The sequence below is a fragment of the Podarcis cretensis genome (genome assembly GCF_951804945.1).
Source record: "Podarcis cretensis genome assembly, chromosome: 3".
Taxonomy (NCBI): domain Eukaryota; kingdom Metazoa; phylum Chordata; class Lepidosauria; order Squamata; family Lacertidae; genus Podarcis; species Podarcis cretensis.
The window spans coordinates 35552740-35575044 of NC_137172.1; the positions used below are offsets into that span (position 1 = coordinate 35552740).

A 22305-nucleotide genomic window follows, 5' to 3' on the forward strand; every position below is an offset into this window, starting at 1 on the left:
AAAGTAAGGGGAAATGTCTGTGCGTGTTATGGAGCGAATGCCTGCAAGTGGCAGGGGGGATCTGCTGCAGTCATGAGCAGAGGATCCATGGTTCCCCTTCCTTCCCTCCTCCATGTTTACAAAACATGGATCCACATGGATCCTCAGGATTTTTGCATTGGGCTACTCCAAACTCACTGTCAGATCACATGTCTGTGGCCACAGCATGAACCACAAAAATCATATATCCACTATTTCGTTTAGAATTTCCCCCCCTTGTTTTCCTCCTCTAAAAACTATGTGCGTGTTATGGTCTGGTGCATGTTATAGAGCGAAAAATACGGGTACTTTGCCAGTGAACTCAGTTCTTCAGACTTAGGGAGATGTCAGTGTTTGCAGAAAGATACCTCCACCCCAAAGAAAAATCTCTAGACAGTGGTCAAGGAATGCATTCAGTGGCCAAGTAATGTTGGCTGACTGTTGCAGGGTAGGGGGTGGAAAACCAGGGTGGCATTCAGCACTAGCTGTGGCTTCTGGACCATCTTCAAGGGCAATCCCAGGTACAACATATTACAATAGTCCCCCTCCCAAGAGCAGCAGGAAGAGAGAGAGAGAGAGAGAGAGAGAGAGAGAGAGAGAGAAGAGGGGATGTGGATGCTCTTGGGGGGGGGGAGCCAGCCCACCATAGGTGACTTTTAGCTAATAACCAAGGTGGAAGATCTAATTACAGATTTCCTATACAGATTTCCTCAGGCTCACAGTTCACACTCTCAGCTGCTGCACTATGGCAGCTCTCTCTTATGGTATCAGAGTTCTCCCATTGAAATCCCTGGTAAAAAAAGATTCCCTTTTTATTAATTGCAGACTGTTTCAATCCATTTTCTATTCTCCTGCAGCTCCCCTTCCTCCCTCCGCACTGCCTTTGTTCACTGTCCTACTAAACCACATTTCAAAGCCCCCAAACACATGTCCTTCCTGAATCTTCATTTGCCTCTAACCAGGTCACCTAATACTTATTTGAGCACACAGCAGCTCCTCTGTCTTTTCAAGTCTATTTGTCCTTTCTGCAGTATTTAGTAGAGAAGGTGACATATAATTCTTTTCAATATTATACCAGAGATTTTGTATTCTGGGCATCCTAAGCTTAAGGCTTAGGAAGACTGTGGTAAGCACCAAGACAACATGGCAAAATAGGATAATAAGATGGCGTTAGAACATGGCTTGTGACTAAATATGTTGGATTAACCTTCTAAAGTTAGTTCTGTTGTGTCGCGAAAGACCTGATAAAGAGGCAATAGACTTCCTTTCTCCAGCAGAGGTTGATTGGAAGGAACATGTGACACATCAGGGACAGATGCTCAGCAGAGACTATGGGGTCAGTAACTGAGGAAAGTGTCAACCCAGAAAAGCTTACAAACCAAAAATTGAGAAGGATCCTGCTGAAATATACCAACATGATCAATAATAGGCCTTAGTTATGATTCCACATGGTCAGTGGAAACTGACGCAAGACATTAAATGCTTGATCCTTTCTTATGTCTTGGTGCTTCTGTTTTCTGTTGTAGTGCAACTGAGAAGTCTCATACATTGCCAAGTAATCAACATCCCTCAGTTGCTACCACAAACCTCTGTGAATACATGCCCAGTACTGTAGGGAAACACTAAAGGGAGGGTGAGGAAAGGAAAAGTGACATTTTTAAAATATTAAAATTGGCCAGGCAAGCATGCCTCATCTAGTTTCCACTGAAAAAGAAGGGGGGGAGAGAATGTGACATAAAATTCAGGTATAAATTTATTCAGCAAATGTCACTGCATGGATAAATAATTCAGAACTCAGAAACTTCCACCTAGCAGAACTTTATGAAGGTCATTTACCTGCTGCTGCTCTTCTACCTCCCTTAGATTTTTCTATATAACCTGCTGTCAAAAGGTTATACAGAGTAGGTAAAACAACAACGATTGGCCCAAGTTTGAGTATTTGCACTACCATTGCCTACTGGGGCAGGAGCAGTTGGTGTTACCCGCCCCTGTTCTCCATACTGTGACTGATGTCGCTACCAATTGCCTGGACAGTGGCGGGGGGCAGGAAAATGCTGTGGCCATGAGGTAAGAATGAAGTAAGAGGTACCGTATTTTTCGCACCATAGGGTGCACCGGACCATAGGGCGCACCCAGTTTTTAGGGAGGGGGGGAAATCAAGGAAAAAAATATCCCCCCTCCAGCCCCAAAAAGCAGTGTACAGGCTGCACACAAGCTCTCCCTGCCAGAGGGGTTGCGCGCAGCTATGGAAGAAGGCAAGGCAGCGAGCGGGATGCATCCCTCTCGCTGTTCTGGCTTCCCCTTTAGCCCCGTGCAGCCTCTCCTTGCAGGGAGACGCTGCGCAGGGCTAAAGAAGCCATAGCCCCGTGCAGCCTCTCCCTGCCGGAGGGGTTGCGCGCGGCTATGGCAGAAGCCTGCATTCGCTCCATAGGATGCACACACATTTCCCCTCAATTTTTGGAGGGGAAAAACTGCGTCCAATAGAGTGAAAAATACGGTAACCTATTATGAAAGTTTCATCTATTTGATGCTTGCTTGCAACTATTACTTGAGGAGTTGGGTCTGGCAACCTGCTTCTAAATGTGATGAAAGGGAAGATTATTAAGTTTCCTTACCTGATACCTTTTGTTAAACAACTCCAGTGTCTCAATTTCAGTAGAGTTATCATTGGGGTTCAAAACACAGGTACAAAGAGATCTAGAAAGGAGGAAAATGGTACATGGCTCTTCAAACAGTAACGCATCCCCTAAATATCTTAAGGGAAGATGGAGCAAGCTTGTCTTCCCCGGCTCTGGAGGGTAGGAATCGAACCAATGACTTCAAGTTACAAAAAAGGAGATTCCAACTAAACATCAGGAAAAACTTTTTGACAGTAAGAGCAGTTCAGCAGTGGAACGGTATGTCTGGGGAGGCTGTGGACTCTCCTTCCTCAGTTGTTTTTAAGCAGAGGTTGAATGACCATCTATCCTGGATGCTTTAGCTGAGATGCCTGCATTGCAGGGGGTTGGACTAGATGACCCTTGGGGTCCCTTCCAACTCCACAATTCTGTGATTCTAAGTCAGAAGGCCAGGAAAACTCGAGCAGCAGAACCTCTCATTTTAGAAAATTCATCCCTGAACTTGCTTCAGACTTGCAGATTTCCAAACAACTATAGTCCTTTCCATATGGTAAGGTCCACAAAGCCTGAACATACAGAGTGGGGACAGGATTGTGTTGCTTGTTGCTATTCCTGATCTCCATGTGTTGGCTCTGTGTACACATATGTCATGTATGTGGACACAGTGCTGATCAACACACGGAGGCTGAGAGTAGGGTTGGAGGAATGGGCATAGCCAAGGGGGGGCAGGGAGGGGCAGCTGCTCCACCTAAATCAATAAAAAATAAATACATAGCTAACTGAGGTTATGCCCCCCCCAAAAGCCACCCCTCCCACACACAAAAATCCTAGCTACATTCATGGGAGGCAGTGAACCCACTCACTTTCCACCATTTCAGCCTACCTGGGCTTCTGATCATGTAAAAAGGAATTATAGTTTAAATCAACCAGGGCATTTATTTGTCTCTCCACAAACACTGATCTCCCCTGTCTCTTCTTCTGCAACTTTCACACTGGAGTGCAATCAGCATTCCCTTTTGATGAATGCAGGGCATTTCATTGTTTCAGAAAGGCTGGATGCAATCTGTGTGTACTGCCTTTGTGTGTGTTTCCTTTACAGCTTCTCTTTAACAAATGTCATTTGCTGCAAGCACAGGCTTATCGCAAGATTCTAATAACTAGACAAGGACTGGGACGAGAGCCTAAGAGATTAAAGATGAGTTCCTCTGATCCCTTAGAAAAACGATTATCTGAAGATATCTGTGACCTTTTCTATCCTTCCCGAATGCCCTGATTCATTATGTGCAGGAATGCAGGGGTTAGGAAGGCAAGAAGAGTAATCAGCCTGGCTTCAAGCCAAGCACACAGTGATTTATGCAGACTCCTTCTTGGTGGATACTAGCTTCACTGCCATTGCAATGCATTTCAATTTGCAAGCCAATAAAATTTCACATGTTTCTCAAACACTCTGAGCTGCAGAACTGTATTTGGCACTAACTACTTTCTCTGTACAGTGGTTGCTATTCATTATGAACAGTAATCTAGGATGTAAACTGATGGGCACGGTTCTTTATATCTGGAAGTCAAGATAATATTTTATATCTGCATGTGTGTGTGTGTCTATATAGCTATAGTAGTAATTCCATGACTGCCAGTAACTCTAGAATATAGAACACACACCTATAGATAGACAGATAGATAGACAAACAGACACCACAGTTTTATGGATTTCAGTGTGGCATACATAAAAAAATTAAAATCTGGAATACAATATTAAAATAAGATAAAATATTAAGCAACAGTACATTGACAATGACCATCCAACCACACTTGAAGTAAAATAATTGAAAGTGCCTCAAGAAGTAAAATAATAGCGTTGATAGCAGGTGCACCTTCTTCTTCTTTTACACATGTGTAATGCAGTTCACCCACAGATGGAACATGGAAACTAGTTGCCTCAATCAGATATATTGCAGGGTTTCCTGAACTGTATGAAAATGAGAAGTCAATTCCCTACCTCATGAGGAGTCTCGGGCAGTAAACTCTCTTGTCTTGATACAATTTCCTCAGAGTTGCTATGTGAAGGATGGAGACCAGGTTCACAAATGTACGAGGAACCTGCCAAAAGGTAGGTGCAAAATGCAATAGGTAGTACCAGCTTCTTAGTACATTTGGCCTTTTGATCAATATAACATATTCATTGTCCACTGACCCAGCCTGCACAGTACACACTAAACTGAGGAAATTATTGGCTGCCACCCCCTGCCTCCAATCATTCAGGGATCCCTAATTCAGGCTGAAGCGCTCTTCCTTGATACGTTAGTTCTTAAAAGCTTAAGTGCCATTGAAGTCATAGGGAGGAAGATTGTCAAAGCTAGGTCCTAAACTGTAATGGAAGGGGCTGTACTATGCAATTCATAGACAATGGTCCAAGCCAAGAATGAGAAGAGCTTCATTTCAGTGGTTTGATGTTATTGTGTGTTACCAAGAATTAGATGGGTGCCTGGATGCATAAAACTGAGGTGTGATACACCACACTCTTGCAATGGAGAAACATCCTTTAAATGGTGTGTTCACAATGCACAATCACCTGTGTATCATTCAGTCTGTGGCAAAATGTCATTTAAGTAAGTTCTCTAACGATGTGTAAAAGGTAAAGGTAAAGGTACCCCTGACCGTTAGGTCCAGTCGCGGACGACTCTGGGGTTGCGGTGCTCATCTCGCTTTACTCGCCAAGGGAGCCGGTGTTTGTTCGCAGACAGCTTCCGGCTCATGTGGCCAGCATGACTAAGTCACTTCTGGTGAACCAGAGCAGTGCACAAAAACACCATTTACCTTCCCGCCGGAGCAGTACCTATTTATCTACTTGCACTTTGACGTGCTTTCAAACTGCTAGGTGGGCAGGAGCTGGGACCAAACAATGGGAGCTCACCCCGTTGTGGGGATTCGAACAAGTCTGATCGGCAAGTCCTAGGCTCTGTGGTTTAGACCACAGCGCCACCTGCGTCCCTTACCTAACAATGTGTGACCCCCCCCCCCTAAAGCCAAATATAGCCCAATAGTCAAATTTGGCAACCTCCTGGGGTCTTGAGAATCCTCCAGTTTTGAATTGCCATAATAAATAAATAAAATAATTTCATGTTCTAGAGTGACCTATTCAACTACTAGTAAATCAACATCTCATTACTTCCCCCTACCAGCCCCATTGGCAAAGCATTCTTTCATACCTCTTTATGGAGTATGTCCAAAGCAGCCTGTATATTGCTTACAAAATTTTCAGCGGAATAAAGTACCTATAGTATGAAAGAAAAAAGGGGGGAGGTGAGTTGTGTTCACAATGACCTGCTCATAGCCTGCTTCAGTTATTTCCCAGTAACTTCATTATTCATTCATATTTTTAAGGGAAAATTTATATGAGAGTGCACACCGATTAAAAGTGACATAATAAGTAAGAAATTTTGAGATTAGGAACTTGAGAACAAAGCATCACGTGAGAAGCAGATGTAAGATTTGCTGCACTGGCAAACTGAGCATGGAGCTGTTTGGGGCAAAACTATCAGTGCATCAGCGCAACACTTGTGTTGCATTGCAAACATTTAGGATAAGGGTTCCAGGTAGGCATTCAGAACTAAACTTCAATCCACTCAGTCCTAAAGGTGGATAATGACTGGTAATGGCAAAGAGTCACGCAGAGCTCCATTTGCTAACTCTGCCACTTACATTGCATGAACAATTGTATGAACAACGGAACATGTGTATGATGGAGCTGCCTTGGCCACAGAAGTGAATGAGGAAGTCAATGCTGCACATGAAGAGACTGGGAGCCCTAAGACCACATAGAGCCAGTGTGGTGTAGTGGTTAAGAGCGATAGACTCGTAATCTGGTGAACCGGGTTCGCGTCTCCGCTCCTCCACATGCAGCTGCTGGGTGACCTTGGGCCAGTCACACTTCTCTGAAGTCTCTCAGCCCCACTCACCTCACAGAGTGTTTGTTGTGGGGGAGGAAGGGAAAGGAGAATGTTAGCCACTTTGAGACTCCTTTGGGTAGTGATAAAGCGGGATATCAAATCCAAACTCTTCTTCTTCTTCTAGAAGCTCTTTCACGTGTAAATAGCCTGATAATGTTGCAAATAACCTGCTTGCAAGTAACCTGCAAATAACCTGATTATTCTTAAGGTGCCATCCACAGTTGCAGTCCAAGCCGCCTTGAATATTTTGACAATATTTCTAAAGGTTGTGGTGCCCATAAAAGGGAAGAGACTTTCACAGCTGTGGAACAGCCACCTTCTTTCTCCCTATGCTAATCTGGCATGCTAACCTGCCACTCCTGGTTGATCTGAAAGATTGCAGCAGGGCTTAGAGGAAGTGGCAGATTTTCAGATTTGCTGGATCCATGGCACGATAAGTGTTCTATTATTAAATTATCTATATATCTGTTATCTAAACTTTTGACTTTATCAAGAGAAAGTTATCTTTAAGATGAAGTCACAACAATAAAATTCTCAAAGATATGCTTTTGTGTGATATCATCTTCAGGTTCAATGACCTCTAGGTCCCACCACAGAGAAGATGACATGACTAGATGCTTAAACCCATCTGACATTAACTCCACTATCACAAGATGATAAGCCAAGCCAGCTCACAGTGTATAATTGCTCTTCTTCAGTTAGCCATGAAGCTTTGGTTTGTCATGGTGTCCAAACCTTGACTGTGTCTTGTTCTCCCTAACAAATTGTGATCAGCAAGTCAACAACAAAATATGATTTCACATTGGCTCATGATCGTGATTTGTTCGGGAGAAACAATCCCAGTTCAGATGGCTTGTTGCTCTCACCTGCCCCGTAGAGAAAGCAAACCAGGAATGTTTGGGCAGAAGCTGAATAGACTAGCAAGTGGCAATCTTATTTCATTACTAGTAACTGAACAGAGTCTGCTACCAAGCCTGACACAGTAGGCTCTTAGAGGTGCGATACAAGCCATGTGGCGTAACACAGCTCTGTACTCCAATAGGAAGAAAGGCCTGGGGAGCTCAGAAGGAGCAGCCAGAGGAGCTGCCACCACTTGCTCCTCAACATCTGCCACCTGAGGTGATAGCCTAACTCTGCCTCATGGTAGGACCGGATCTAAACCCGAACATTACTCAGCGGGACAGAGATAACATGGAGTCATTCCAATATTATATTAAACAATGTGAAGGACAGATCCTGTGTAGATGTATCCCCAGGGCAATCTGCACCATTACCACTTAGGAATATTTATGGATGAGCACTCAGATAAACAAGTAAGATTTTCTTGCTGGGTGTTGTATGGGATGAACAGAGAAAAACACTTTTAAAATAATGTCTTGGAAACTTACAGGATCTTTGCAATGGTCACACAAGTCATTTCCTCCTATGAAAAGTGTTACAAGTTTCCAGTCTTCTTGGAAATTTATTTTCTACATTAAAGATAAAGAAGATGAAACATAATGAAAAGCAAGAAGGAAAAATACTTGCGTTGACAGCCTAGAAAGGATTAATTAAATTGCTCTTTTAGGGGCACAGTCAGCTTATTCCTTTGGACTTTTATAGAACCTAGGAAACCAGGGCAGCAATCTTAAATTAGGTCTTTATGCGCCACATGGTTATATAAAACAAAACAAAAAATTACAGGTTCACTTTGCAGTGGCCTATTTCAAATCACTAATGATACTATAGTGTCACCTACATGCCTAGTTGTATACTGTCACATTAGGAACTGGGCTCTAGATCTCCATTTTTAAGAAGCACAATTGCTCTTAGGGAAGAAGCATGCTAGGCACACCACTGCCAAAGAGCTGTAGCTCAGTAACAAGGGATATTGCCTGCATGTATAAAGTTTTAGGATCAATCTCCAGGGCTGCCAGCTAAAGGATCACAGGTTGCAAGGTCTTTAGAGAGCTACTAGTCGCCAGGCTGACCTCCTGGGGCAACGGCATCATTGGTTACGCTTCAGCACCTTGTACTGTAGAAACAGAACATTGGAACGAAAACAGAAATCTGTCAGCCCAGTTTCTCTGCAGTGATTTAATGCAACCTCAGAAGGTTCAGGGGAGTTTGATGGGTCGCTTTTAACTTTTCTCATGCATCTTATTAAATGCACAAATGATTTGCAGGCACACACCTGGAAGCTGCAACGCTGGATCACAGTGATGCTTGGTCCTTCTTGAGTGGCCCAAACTGGCAACTATATGAGTTACTTAACAGATATAGTGAAATGAGCACCGCACCCCATAGTCGCCTTTGACTGGACTTAACCATCCAGGGATCCTATATAGTACATATTTACATAATTGGTTTAGCAGCACTCCCCTTTTCCCAGGAGATGTATGAATTCTAAGCTTCAGAACAAAACTAAAATTCCCAGGGTTCTTTGCAGGATAGTAGAATGATTAAACTGGTATATAACTAATCTAAGTTTATATGTCTTGTTAAATAGTTACATGTTGAAGCATCTGGCATCCCATCTGTTTTAATAGTTGGTTTACTGTTTTTCCTGATGTGTACTGCTGAGCCACTAGGGACTCCACCAGACATCCTGTTTATCGAGCATTTATCCTGATTTGCATACACAACACTTAGGTGGTGGTTAGATTATGTCCTGTCTTCTTTTTATTTAGCAATCATTCTGATTTCTTTGTGGGGCAGTTATACAACAATGAGCATTCAGCCTGAACTGCTTGCAGGGTGTTTACATGTCTTCCTGTTAATCATTTGCTCATCCCACACGCTTCAGGGCATTTCCCTGTCACTTTCCTAACTGCAAAAAGTCCTTTGTTTTTTGTTTTCTGTTGTGTGTTTTTTAAAAAAATGGTCATGCTCAGGCAACAGAGTGCTTTATTCACTGCAATAAACTATAGTTCTGGTATGCTCCTGAATTTCTCCTGCAAAGTAGTGACATTCTGGGCACCCTCTTGAAGCAGTACCGTAGCAGCCCAAAGCATGCTAATTCAGATATGTAAATCCTAAGATCCATATTCAAAAAGGGTTCAGAAATCTGACCACCACCACTCCTATCAATCGTACCCGTCAGAGCTCTTCTCTCACTCCTGCGTGCCGGCCCAGACCTTTGCCACTGCAGCTTCTGGCAGTATTAATGACCTGCATCAGCATCTGCATCCTTTTTTTAAAAAAAAAGTCTACCCTGTTTGGAAGATGTTGTGTTGCTGCAGCAATGCATGGTAGGCAGGTTCAAGAAATAGCAAACCCTTCCCGGATTATATCTTCATACATCATATCTTCATGACTAAAATTTTATGGAAAAATTAAAGACAATAATTTTAAAGGGGTGGGGAAGCATATTTTCTATGTTTTTAAATCAGGGAAAGAGATTCTGTGGCCCTCCAGAATTCCCATCATTCTTGACCATCAGCCATGCTGAACAGAGATGATGGGAGTTTGAGTTCAATCATGTCTGGAAGACCGTAGGTTTGCCATCCCAGTTTTAGATGGTGGCTGCATATATCACAACAGGCACCATAGGTTTTTAAAAAAATAAAAATAAAAAAGCATTCCCTCTTGTGTGAGAGTAGGAGGGGGTGCCTCTTCTACGAATATGGCTTTTATCTGTAGTTTTTCTGGGTATTTATATTCAAATCAACTTTTTTTAAAGAAAAAAGAAAAAAACAGTATTACACAATTAGTCAAGGATCCCTTGTGAGCCATTTCTATGTGTTTTTCATTTCTATTTGATTAAAAAGTGAACCCTTCATTCCATCCTTAAGACCTTAACCTCCCCTTCCCATCCCTTGCGAAATCGCGTAAGATAATGCAACCCATTAAGAAAAGAAAAGAAAGGCTCGCATTAACAGAAACTCACAGAATCAGTCTTCATCAAGTCTATTAGCTTTCTAGCTTGAGATAGGAGGCCTCTAAATATAAAAAACATAAGGCAAGTGATTAGAATTTTGTGATCAGTACAGCCATTGGGAGTGTCGTTCCAACGAATATGGTAACAGGAAAACTAATTCAAATGATACTGGCCTGTGTCCATAAATTCCACCCCCCAAAGCCACTTCATTCAACAGTGTACAAAGAACTTTGAAAACATCTTTAAACTTGCTTTAATGTACAAATAGCCAGTCTCAGAGGGCAGACAGGTCATGACTACTGTGCCTGTTTCTGCATATGGGACACCTTGCACAGGCAGGATCGCATCAACAGCTCTGGCCTGCCAATTTGTGCAATGCTAATCTTTCTGAGAATGATCCCACATGTGTTGGCACACAAGGAATGCCGAGCCGTGGAACTGCTCTGCTTTTCTGTGTGCAGTAGGATTCCCACAATGGGATGTGCCCATAGAACAGCAGCTCTACCGTGCATGCAATTCCCTGCCATATGCAAAAGTGGATCGCTGGCCTGGGGCCAGGAACAGAAAACAGCTTCTATCGGGATAAATTCAGGGTTGCATGGTATCAGCTGTAGGCATAAAATATTATCCCCAGCTATTGTCATCTAACTGAGCTGGGAGAGATGATAACAGTAATCTAACGGCACAATTAAATCCAGTGGCTTGCATGCAACACTTCTGTTCGTGCTATCAAAAATGGCCTTTGCCTCACTTACAGCAGTGCTGCACTGATGACTCAGAGTTTATTTTTGCAGCCACCACTGGCATGAGCCACACCTGTGACTGATCTCTAGCTAAAATAGCCATTGCTATGTGCAGAGGCAGGCCTGGGTGGGCTGACACAACCCACAGAGCTTTGCATGTCTTTTTGCATATCACTCCACGTCAAGCTTTTCTGAGCATGCAAAAAGTAAATGTGACCCTATGCATTGTGTTACTGGCTCAGATGTGGGAATCTGCCCTCGTGATTCAGCATAGCCTCACAATGCTTCTCAGCAGCATTATAGGCTAACCCAGGGGTAGCTAACCTTTGACCTTCCTGTTGTTGGGCTACAGTTCCTATCATCCTCACCACTGGCTATGCTGGCTGAGGCTGATGGGAGCTGGAGATCAACAATACCTAGAGGACATCATGTTTAATGATCCCTGTCCTAGCCATTCCACTTTGACCAGGCCCATTTTAAATTTATGCATTTGGTTATCCCCCCCTAATTTGTAATACATTACACTTTTAGAAAAAGAAACAGGTTAAATCTTATGTATAATTTTGCAAACAACCAGTGCTCCAATTTATCAAGGACATTTTGAATTTTCATCCCGTCCCCTGTGGTATTTGGAGTCCTAGTTTTCTGTAATGTGCAAATCTTGCACCAACTTGCACCAACTCCTTCCTCCAGGTTGTTAGAGGGAGCAGCAGCTAAGCTAAGCTTGTAGCATCCTGAGATACTATGCCTCTTTTAATAACAGTTCTGTGGTAGAAGCAGCACACAGGGAATGCTTCTTCTGGCTGCGATTCAAGAAGGCATGCAGGTCACTAACTCTGTGGTACAAGTCAGTTTTGCCTGGTTCTCAAACTAGCACCCTGTTTTGTCATCTTTGAACATGTGGCATACTCAGCATGTTGTGGGGGTTAAACATTTTTGTTTAGACAAGTCCACCCAGATATGCAGAATGATGGTGTGTGCTTTAATCTGCTTTTAGTTTATCACTGATTTGATTTGATTTTTGAATGTTTCAAATGACTTTTAACTGTTTTCACCAATAATTCTATGGTTTAATTCTTTTGGTAAACCGCTTTGATGTATGTTTTATTATTATTTTTAAAAAAGCAATCGAGTGGTGCCTAAATTTTATGAAATAAATGAAGAATTTTGTCCCACGGTCATGACCTCAGCCTGGCATGAAGCCAGCCAAGACGGTCCTGGGCCTGTTTGGACTGTTGCCTCTTCTCCAGGATCACTATGCATCAGGACAGCTGAAAGGAGCCACTGCAGACCTGCTGCTGCTAGGGAGGAAAAGTGGCAGCCCTGGGGCATCAAGCTTAACCACTCACAGGAGGATTGGGTCCTTTCTGCAGCACTGGGCCACTTGCAGCAGTATCTGTTTGTGGGTTTCTTTGGGCACCATTTTACCAAGGGCTCTCCCCCAAACCTGGAGCTGGCCCTTGTAATGGATAACCCAGCAGTGAGTTATCCGTTTTTGCTATGTTTGCCACAGTGCAAAGTTGCACTGGGTGCTTTAGTTGAGATTCCTGCATTGCCGGTGGTTGGATTCTGACTCTACGATTCTATCCTGAAGGGTTGCAATGAAGCAGGTCAAGGGAAGGGAGTGTGCAGCCTGTTCAGGATGGACAGCTTTGTTACTTAATAATCTCCCTTCACAGGGATGGAGGGAGGGAGCTAAACCCTTGATGTGTGAATGATATTGTGTGCCAGTGGAACAGATAGCTGCAAGGATTCTGCCGGCAGAGATAATGACTTTCAAAAAGCAACGGTGGTGGTGATAACTGCTGGAGTGATCAGCTCAGCGCTCTGTTATTGTGTGCTATCACCTCGGTGAAATTACTGTTATTATGTGGCATCAATGCATATGGTACAAACTGTGACTGACATACAAGGATTCCCTGTTTTTCCAAGGTGAGAGGGGGCTCTTATTTTCTGTGGGTGGAAGCACTGGAGAAGAGCCAAGCACCTTGTCAGAAAGAAACCAAACTGTGCATGACTACATACGTTTAGAAACACTCGAGACAAATCAACCTAGGGCGAGTTCAAATGTTGCCACCCCTAGATAACATTTAACTCTGCAGAAAAAGAGCATCTCTGTGCGGAAGGTTCAAGTGGCTACGGGGGGGGGGGGGATTATCAGAAGTGGGGAGGTCCACTTCTGACATGAAGGGCCACATTCACACAGGGCTAATTGATATGGGGATGAGTCAGAGCTGCCGCTGCACCAGAAATCACATACTCCCAATGATTTTTAACCCATTTATATTGATCTGTTAAATCTGCAAATGAGGAAAACATCATTGTTCGAAAGTGGGGAAAGCATGCATCCCTTGTTTTTTGATGATGCGCACGTGTGTTACTGCAGTTGTCCTGCAGGAGGAAATAAGTGGTATCCCGCAAAGTAGATGCACTATTTGCACAACAGAACTTCCCCTTCCTCTCCTTTCCCCCCATGCCCCTCCCCAAATCAACTCGGAAGGGTTAGGGGGAAACCCACAACAGATTTAGGAAGGCGTGAGGGCAGATTCACTCCATTGGGTACCACCAAAATGCTTGCCGTTGCTGTTTTTTAAAGCACTTGAGTTGAATGTAGGATTTGATTTACAATCTGCTGTCTGGTTAAATCCGGGCAACTTTTTTTTTTGGGTGGGAGGATAAAAAAATGTTTTCACCAGTTGCTCTCACCAATTAATCAGCTAAGCATTGCAGCTCTAAGAGAAACACCTCACATTTTCATTTCCAGTTGGATATCTACTCAACAAACATTGTTGAAGATGCAACTTTCAGTGAGAAAGCAGAAACAGAAAACTCAGCCAGAGTTTTTCAGCTGCTCATTCCCATTTGCAAGTGTCTCATGCATAGCTGAGGTCCTGAAGGGGGGAACTCTCTGATGGAGCTCCTGTTTCTGTTCACACTGGAGTTGGGATGTGGTCAAAGAGCCTTTGCCAGCATCTTGGAGAAAGTGCCTAAATGATGTGTGATTATTTGCTCCATTTACTCCAGTCACCCAATAACCAAGGAGGACAGCCTTGCTGAAACCTTTTCCTTTTTTTTGACAGGAGTAGGAACGAGATAAATAATCAGAGACTCGACTTAACTTGTGGAGAAGTGAGGGTTCACCCACACTGCCATTTTGTTTTCTTTATTTCTTTGATGTATTTATATCCCACCTTTCTCCCAAGTTGGGATTCAAGGCAGTTTAATGTGGATAGTAAGCTTCTTGTGCCACTTCCCATTTCTCTGTTGTCCATATGACATTCTCCAAATCACTGCCTTCCCATACTTTGCCCTCCCTCAATGTGGATTTCCTCATACCCTCTCCCTGGTGTCTGAAAACCTGGACTGAAGGAGGGAAACACGTGAGAAAGGAGCAATTTGTAGGAGAATACCATATGGACAATGGAGAATCAGTGGAGGTATAGGAAGCTGTACCACATTAAATGACAGGATGGATGAGGCCTCAGAATGTGGAGATAATGCTCTTTCAGTCACTGATCAACTTCTCTCAAAATAGGATTTAGCATCTCAGGATAAAAGGATAGTGCATTTTCTTTTTTTCTTCCCAATTATCATTCTGCAACAGTACCATTACAGATAAATGCTAAAAAGGCTTAACACATCTGCAACAGACAGGTCTGCACAGACAAACAAACATGCCCAACATCTAGTCTTACTCTGCACGGGCTCCTGCCACAGCCTGGTTCAGGTAGGCATTAGATGTGCTCTGGCTTCCTTTGCCACTGGAATAGCCTAACAGAGAAGGGTTGAACTCACGAAGAATATCTGAAAAAGAAAGGTGGGATATCATAGAGGTGTACCAAACGATGAATGAATAGCATAGATATTTCTGTTTTCTAATAATGGTCGGCAGCTGGTTCAAGACAAACAAAAGGCAACACCTTTTCACCTGACAGCATTAATTTAGGGTGGCCTTAAAGGTAAAGGTACCCCTGCCTGTACGGGCCAGTCTTGACAGACTCTAGGGTTGTGCACTCATCTCACTCTAGAGGCCGGGAGCCAGCGCTGTCCGCAGACACTTCTGGGTCACGTGGCCAGCGTGACGAAGCTACTCTGGCGAGCCAGAGCCGCACATGGAAACGCCATTTACCTTCCCGCTAGTAAGCGGTCCCTATTTATCTACTTGCATTCAGGGGTGCTTTCGAACTGCTAGGTTGGCAGGCGCTGGGACCGAGCAACGGGAGCGCACCCCGCTGCGGTGATTCGAACCACTAACCATGCAATCGGCAAGTCCTAGGCGCTGAGGTTTACCCACAGTGCCACCCGCGTCCCTACAGGGTCCCTAAGGGTGGCCTTAGATGGTCATAAAAGGCATGAGACAAATATGTAGCATAGCCATTAGTCACGACAGCAAAATGGAACACCTGTGGCTCTGTGGATGAATTTAGACATCCAAGCAACGTGTTGGGAAGGGAACATGTTGGAGGAGTGATGTTTCATGTATGTATGGATGGATGGATGGATGTAATAACAACAACTACAAACTTCACCCTCAATGTCTCTTTTGCACTGCCCTGAACTTTTCTTCTAAGCATGTTTGGACAAACACTGTTGTAAGTCTCTACACCATCCAAAACTTTAATACCCAATCAGATGGGAAGGGGTATTAATAAATGATAGTAGTAGTAGTAGTGATGATAGTTTATGCAGGACTATTGATCTTGTGGAGGCTTCTAACTACATTCATCTGAACGTGGTCTGAAGCCCCATTGCAGGCTTCCCAGAGGAACCTAGTGTGAGAACAGGATGCTGTTCTTGTTTATGTTCTTTTATGTTTTATGTCTCCTCTTATGTTCTCAACATAAAAAACATATGCTTAAAAGCAATATGAATGTCAGGTGTTGGGGTAAACAATGGGAGATGGCTGTCATCATAGCACCCTGTTTTAGCTTCCAGAGGCATCTGGATCTCCACTGTCAAAAGCATCAATGAGATTCGGCAAAAGGCCACTGTGGAGGGAGGGGGAGAAGGGCTGCCCCTGCCTTTCACTCTGTTCTGTAAGTGCTTCCCCCCCCCCCAACTAAAGTAACTGCTTGGTTCCATGAGCTGCCTGTGGTTTGGTGTCCATTGGTTGCCTGTAAAAGAGTTCCAAGACACCTTTCTTTTCCCCATAAAAACTTGCACAAGGAGCTGAATAATAATTATGGTACACACACACACACACACACACACACACACACATATATATATATATATATATATATATATATATATATAAAGTCACAGAGAATTTCGAAGCAACTAAGACCCTGGGAAATTATAAAACACACACTGTTAAGTCATGCACAGCAAATTACAGTGTTGGCTGTGAGGTGGCTTTCCCCGCCCCTCCTCCACCCCCATCAGTCTGGGATGCTGAATACAAAGAGGTTTAAGTCTGTCAAGCCTGCTGAACATTTCCTCAAGTTTGCTCCATAAATTATGAAAGAGCTTCACAAATGCACTAACCTTAGGGAAATGGGCACTTACTTGCTAATGTTGTGACTGTGCTTATGTTTTCATTTCCACCAACACTGCAGAATTGGGGGGGGGGAGTGTGCAGGGAGGGGAGGGAGGAGAAAGCAAACAAAGTTAGAGAAGATTTGCTTGGAACAAGTCACAGAGTGCCCCCTGGTGATGTTTCCGATCCTCAGCTATCGCTTTCTTGAACTGCTGGTTTGAATGTTTGTTTTATTTATTTTACTTGTATCATGCATTGAAATGGGGCTCCCAATGGTATTCTATAAGGCAATCTATCTATCTATCTATCTATCTATCTATCTATCTATCTATCTATCTATCTATGGCAGTAATCACCAGCTGCCTACCTCCTAAGTCTTTGTAATGCTTCCAGTCCATTCACAGGATCCTTCTCAAGACTATGGTTAATAACTCAGGTTGCAGAGCCTATGATATGGCAGAGGCTTTATTGCTAATGATATGCCCACACACTGCACTGTTGTCTTTGTTCATAGGTATTGTGGGGTTTTATAACAGCTCCACATGCCTGTGAAACTTGTGTTAACTATATAATGAGCAGAGTCCCTATGATAGTAAATGTCCTGGTTTTGCGGCCAGCCCAGAACAGCAAAATGCCAACAGGGGTATCAAGCAGCTAAAAAACAACAATGCATGGTTGATGTGCTGTGTTTTGATTTCTGTTATAGACTTGCAATTTAATAAATGGGGAGGGGGTAGTTATAATTTGGCCTAAGAATATTCCTCTTGAAGACTCTATGCATTAGTTTCATTTATGTACATGCACCAGTAAGCAATCATCAAATATATCCATATATGCCGAGTCTGAATGCAATTGAAGTCAGAAGCTTTCACTGTAATAGTGACAAATAAGCAGGACTGTCCTTAGTCTGTCATTTCTGATTTTTGACTGTGTGACATATATTAGTATAGGGTTGCCATATTTCAAAAAGTAAAAACCAGGACACCCCGAAAGATCCAAGACAAAACGCTGCCTTTCAGAAATCCCCCCCCCCTTTGGAGGTCAATTCCGCCTTTGAAATCCCAGTAATGTCCAGGGAAATCCAGACATATAGCAAGCCTATATTAGTATGTGTTACAAATGTTGGTGCCTACTGATTTAGCAGCAGTTAAAAGCAACACTAGGAGACTAAAATTATATATGCAGCAAAAATAGCAAAGTAAAACACCGGCAAAAGAGAAAAATAATAACTCTTTACTACTCATTTAAAAGTCATCAGTAGAGGAACCTTATGCAATGATCTAGGAAAAGAGTTCATAGGCATGGGGCAACCACTGAAAAGGCCCTGTTTCTTGTGCTTGCCAGTCAAATATTCCTTGGTAGTAGGCAATGTATGCTACAGGCAAATTGAGCTAGCATGTTTAATAGAACCAGTAAATGGACTGTTACTTTCACCATTCACCCGAGTTTTGTACAGGGAAGAAAGGAACTGCTATCTGCTTGTGACTAATATTGTGTAAGAAGATAGAAAATAAATTATCTAGAGACACAAGGTTTCTCACGCGTATATCCTATTTCTAGTCGCCTCATCGCACTCCATTTGAATGCTGCTTTCAAGTACTTGTCCTCATTGTAGCGAAAAATGAATAAGATGGGAATATGAAAAGTCAGAACATTTGTAGAAAAAGGTACTTTCGTTAATTTGAAGAAATAGATAAGTCAATCCACAGGAACTTGAAAAAAGACAAAGCCATGCATAAACAAGAGGAAGACTCCTATATCATCAGAGAAGCCTGAGGCCACATCTGCCAGAGCCATGACTCTAGTTACAGCTTGTGCAAGTTTTAAGAGTGCCAACCTCAAGATGCCTCTGAAGTAGCAATTGAGGTCAGCAAGGAGGAGACTGGAATTGGTTTCGAAAGCCAGCAAAAAGAAAAGAATAAGAACAGACTGCAGAATATCTAAAGATTTTGATTTGTGGCACTCACCTCCATGAAAGGCCTCGATACTGTGTCAGAACATCTAGGACATTGTTTGGTGAAGAACCCGCTCCATTTCCTGCCTGATATCAAAGAGGACAAAGGGGTTTGGGAAAGTCCTTTTAGAATAAGTTGCTCACTGATTTGGAATGGGATGGTTGGAAAGAAGCCACTTTAGATGACTCCCCCTGGAATTATCCCCCACTTTCACTCTGAGGAACCTTGACAGTATTTTAGTTCTGCCTAAAAATAGCATTGGCATCCTGTCTACCTTATCATGGGGATAAGCAAGCAGTGGAGGACTGTCATTGGCCAGGGCTAAATTTAAAATCCATAAACTGATGGTTGCTGATCAAAGAATAATAAACCAATAATTGCCCTTCCATTAATACTTATTTCAAGAATACTGATGGGTACAGAAGCAATAAATAACATAGCATATTGCAACAAAGCAACATAGGGTTATGAAGGGGGGGGATAGAAATAACATTAATTTGTTATTGCTGTTGACTGAGTTATACCGTATTTTTCGCCCCATAGGACGCACTGCCCTATAGGACGCACCTACTTTTTTTTGGGGGGGGGGGGAATAAACAAAAAAAAATTATTTCCCCCCCAGGCACGGAGCTGGCGCGGGGGAAGCCCGAGCGCAGGGGAACCCCCGACCCCAGCCCCCAGAACAGCCTGCTATCTGCAAGCCTAGGGAGCCGCGCCGGTCTCCCCAGGCTTGCGGAGAGCTGCGCGAAGCCCGGGCGCACTCTTCAGTGTGCCCCAGGCTTCGGAATGCAGGCAGCTCTGTGCAACCTTTGGGAGCCCAGCGCGGCTTGGCGCCGGACTCCCGAGGGTTGCGCAGAGCTGCACGGAGCCCAGGAGCGCAGGCAGCTCTGCGCAACCCTCCGGAGCCTGGCGCGGCTTGGCGCTGGGCTCCCGAGGGTTGCGCAGAGCTTCCTGAAGCCTGGAGAGCGAGAGGGGTCGGTGGGCACTGACCCCTCTCGCTCTCCAGGCTTCAGCGAAAGCCTGTATTCGCCCCATAGGACGCACACACATTTCCCCTTCATTTTTGGAGGGGAAAAGGTACGTCCTATAGGGCAAAAAATATGGTACATTGCTAGCACATAGGCACTGCATATGTGGTAAGACACCCCCCCCCCCAAATTATAGCACCTTCATGGAGCTTCCACAAGTAAGGGATTTTCAGGTTAGAAGTCACATGTTTAAAATGGCCTTTAGTCAAGTTCTCCTCTGCAAAGAAATGTCGACATGTGGTAGGAAAATGTTTGAAATATATATATACATTTGTATCGATTAGCATTTGCAAATGCGCAATGGCCCATGGAGGTGGCAATCCCAGATTAAGACTGCAGCATAATGGGAACAAAGCGGAAGAAAGAATGGGAAATTCAGTTCGCCATGAAGATCCCTCCTTTTTCAGATCAGAATTCAGAAACAGCTTTGACACCACTCATTTTAATAGAGCACATTTTGGTGATCTGCACTTACAGTTATTGAGTCCCCAAGGGCGCCTATAACTTTAATGTCTGCTGGCCTCAAGTTATGAACTATAAAAAAGAAAGGGAGAGAGAGAGAGAGTGATGGGACTCTTAAGAAGATCTTTGACATTCGGAACATATTTCTTCAGAAGAAATTGAAAGAACTTGAGATCTTATTTAAAACTCATATTCTGCCAAATTGCCGTAACTCTTGTTAGTCCCCGGAGGCAAATATGTGATACTTACCAGAATACCTAATTCTCTTGCAACTATTCTTCCCTAGAAGCTAGGATTTTTCTCCCACAAAATTATTATGCTGAAATAAAATCCAAGGAACTGGTATCTGACAATCTTCAGTCAGCAGTGGGGAATAATTTTCACCCAGAGAGGGCCACATTTCTTTCTGGGCAAGTTTCTGAGGGCCACACGTTGGTGGTGGGTGGAGCGAGAGGCAACAGCATTAATGTGGTTTCTTTTCCCCTTTGTACACTGTGCTGTTTCCATTCACACTCACACAGCCCTCTCTGTTCTCCAGCCAGACAAGCTTTAGAAGAATTCAAGGCCACATTTCAGCCAGGCAAAAATGTTTGGGGTGCAATGTAGGGCCAGTAAGCAGCCTGGCCTGAAGAGAATTTCAAAGGCCAGATAGAGAAGTCCAGAGGCCCACATTTGACCCACAGGCCTGAGGGTTCCCAGCAGTGGTCTGATGAGTCTCAAGTGTTGTAGGGTCATTTTAGATGAAGGCCAGGATGCCCCTCAAAGACTGGCATTGCCATACTCTGTTACAGCTCAAATGTGCAAGTCCCTTAAACCAAACTATTGGGACGATAGCCACAATACTTATTTCAGGCCTTATAGGCTGCTCTGTAACCAAGTTTCCACAACATTGTTTGCAGAATGCCTTGAGCACCTGCATTCCTATGTGCTCATAATCCTTTCTTTGGTTAGCAATACTTTTCTGAAGCATTGCCAAAGAACTTGGAGGGGGGTTAAGTCAACTATGCTAGTGCTTTGATGTTATAAGAAGGAAACTTTTATTCCCCCAAAGATGCACACTTCGTAGTTTTGAAAAACTGGGCTTTAGGAAAATTGGGTTTGCATGTGAGCAAGGAGAAAACTCTTTAATACCAAGCCAATAATTCACACTATGAAAAGCACATAAGTCAACTGGAGAATGAATGGAGGACCACATTCCAGTGACCCTGGAATCACCATTGTACCGCTTTTAGACTATTCAGAAAATAGATTGCAGATTCTATACTGGCTGTGGATTATCCCCAAACAGGACTGTAACCAAGGTTCTTTGAGGAAGGGCTATAGTTCAGTGGTTGCACGCAGAAGGTTTCTGGTTTGATTTCCAGCATCTACAGGTAAGGTTGGGAAAGGCACCTGCTTGAAATCCCAGAGAGCCACAGCCAAGCAGTTTAGATAACACTGAACTACAGTACCACAGCTTCCTAAATTCCATGCCCACGTGTTCCCAGTCCCTAGCCATGATGGAAGAGCCATTATTCAGTGACAGACCACCAGGTTTTCATGTAGAAGGTCCAGTGGGTTCAATCCCTGATATCTAAGGTAGCTTCTGCCTGGAATCTTGCAGAGTATACCTCCCAAGGCTTACTATGCCATCATTTTCTCCCACTCATCCCAGAGATGTTCCCACTTGTAAATGAAATTAACAACCTTGACCAATTAAAAAAAATCACAGTCATCTTCCACTTTACCCAATGAGCGTAAGGCAGGCATTGGAGGGGTGTTATCATATTATCTCCTTGCAATAGTCCTCTGAAGTAGCTAGGAGGGCCCAATATATTTTGCTGCCTGAGGCAAAAGACAAGACAGCAGAATCGAACCAAACTACTAGCTGAATCTTATTTCAACATTGGCAATTAACCAGCTATTAGCTACATAAGACACATAGCTGTCAACTTTTCCCTTTTCTTGTGAGGAATCCTATTCGGATTAGGGGAATTTCCCTTAAAAAAATGACAGCTATGGTAAGACAGGACCTATGATGATTGAGCAAATTCAGAGATAAAAATCTGTACCTGAGGCAGGAATTGTGTCTGAGGGGTTGCGGTCAGTACATGGAATGTCCGTCCCAAAGCTCCTTTGCTGACAAAGGACAGAGAACAATACGTTACAAATGGCCTTTAGCAGTTCCAGTAGAAAGAAATGCATACTTCTTCAACA

The 22305-nt window shown here is 43.5% G+C and overlaps 1 protein-coding gene across 4 annotated transcripts in view; it reads right to left on the reverse strand.

Annotated features, from left to right (window-relative positions):
• PLB1 (phospholipase B1) overlaps positions 1-22305 on the reverse strand; it is a 112125-nt gene that overhangs the window by 53294 nt on the left and 36526 nt on the right. For all 4 annotated transcript variants that reach the window (XM_079969160.1, XM_079969159.1, XM_079969158.1 and 1 more), the window contains 10 exons: positions 22161-22227; positions 20123-20181; positions 18632-18705; positions 16694-16737; positions 14881-14989; positions 10452-10503; positions 7972-8052; positions 5843-5908; positions 4633-4733; positions 2634-2715 (listed from right to left, as the gene is read on the reverse strand). In XM_079969160.1, the coding sequence (XP_079825286.1) occupies positions 2634-2715; positions 4633-4733; positions 5843-5908; positions 7972-8052; positions 10452-10503; positions 14881-14989; positions 16694-16737; positions 18632-18705; positions 20123-20181; positions 22161-22227 (735 nt within the window). The remainder of the gene's footprint in view (positions 1-2633; positions 2716-4632; positions 4734-5842; positions 5909-7971; positions 8053-10451; positions 10504-14880; positions 14990-16693; positions 16738-18631; positions 18706-20122; positions 20182-22160; positions 22228-22305) is intronic.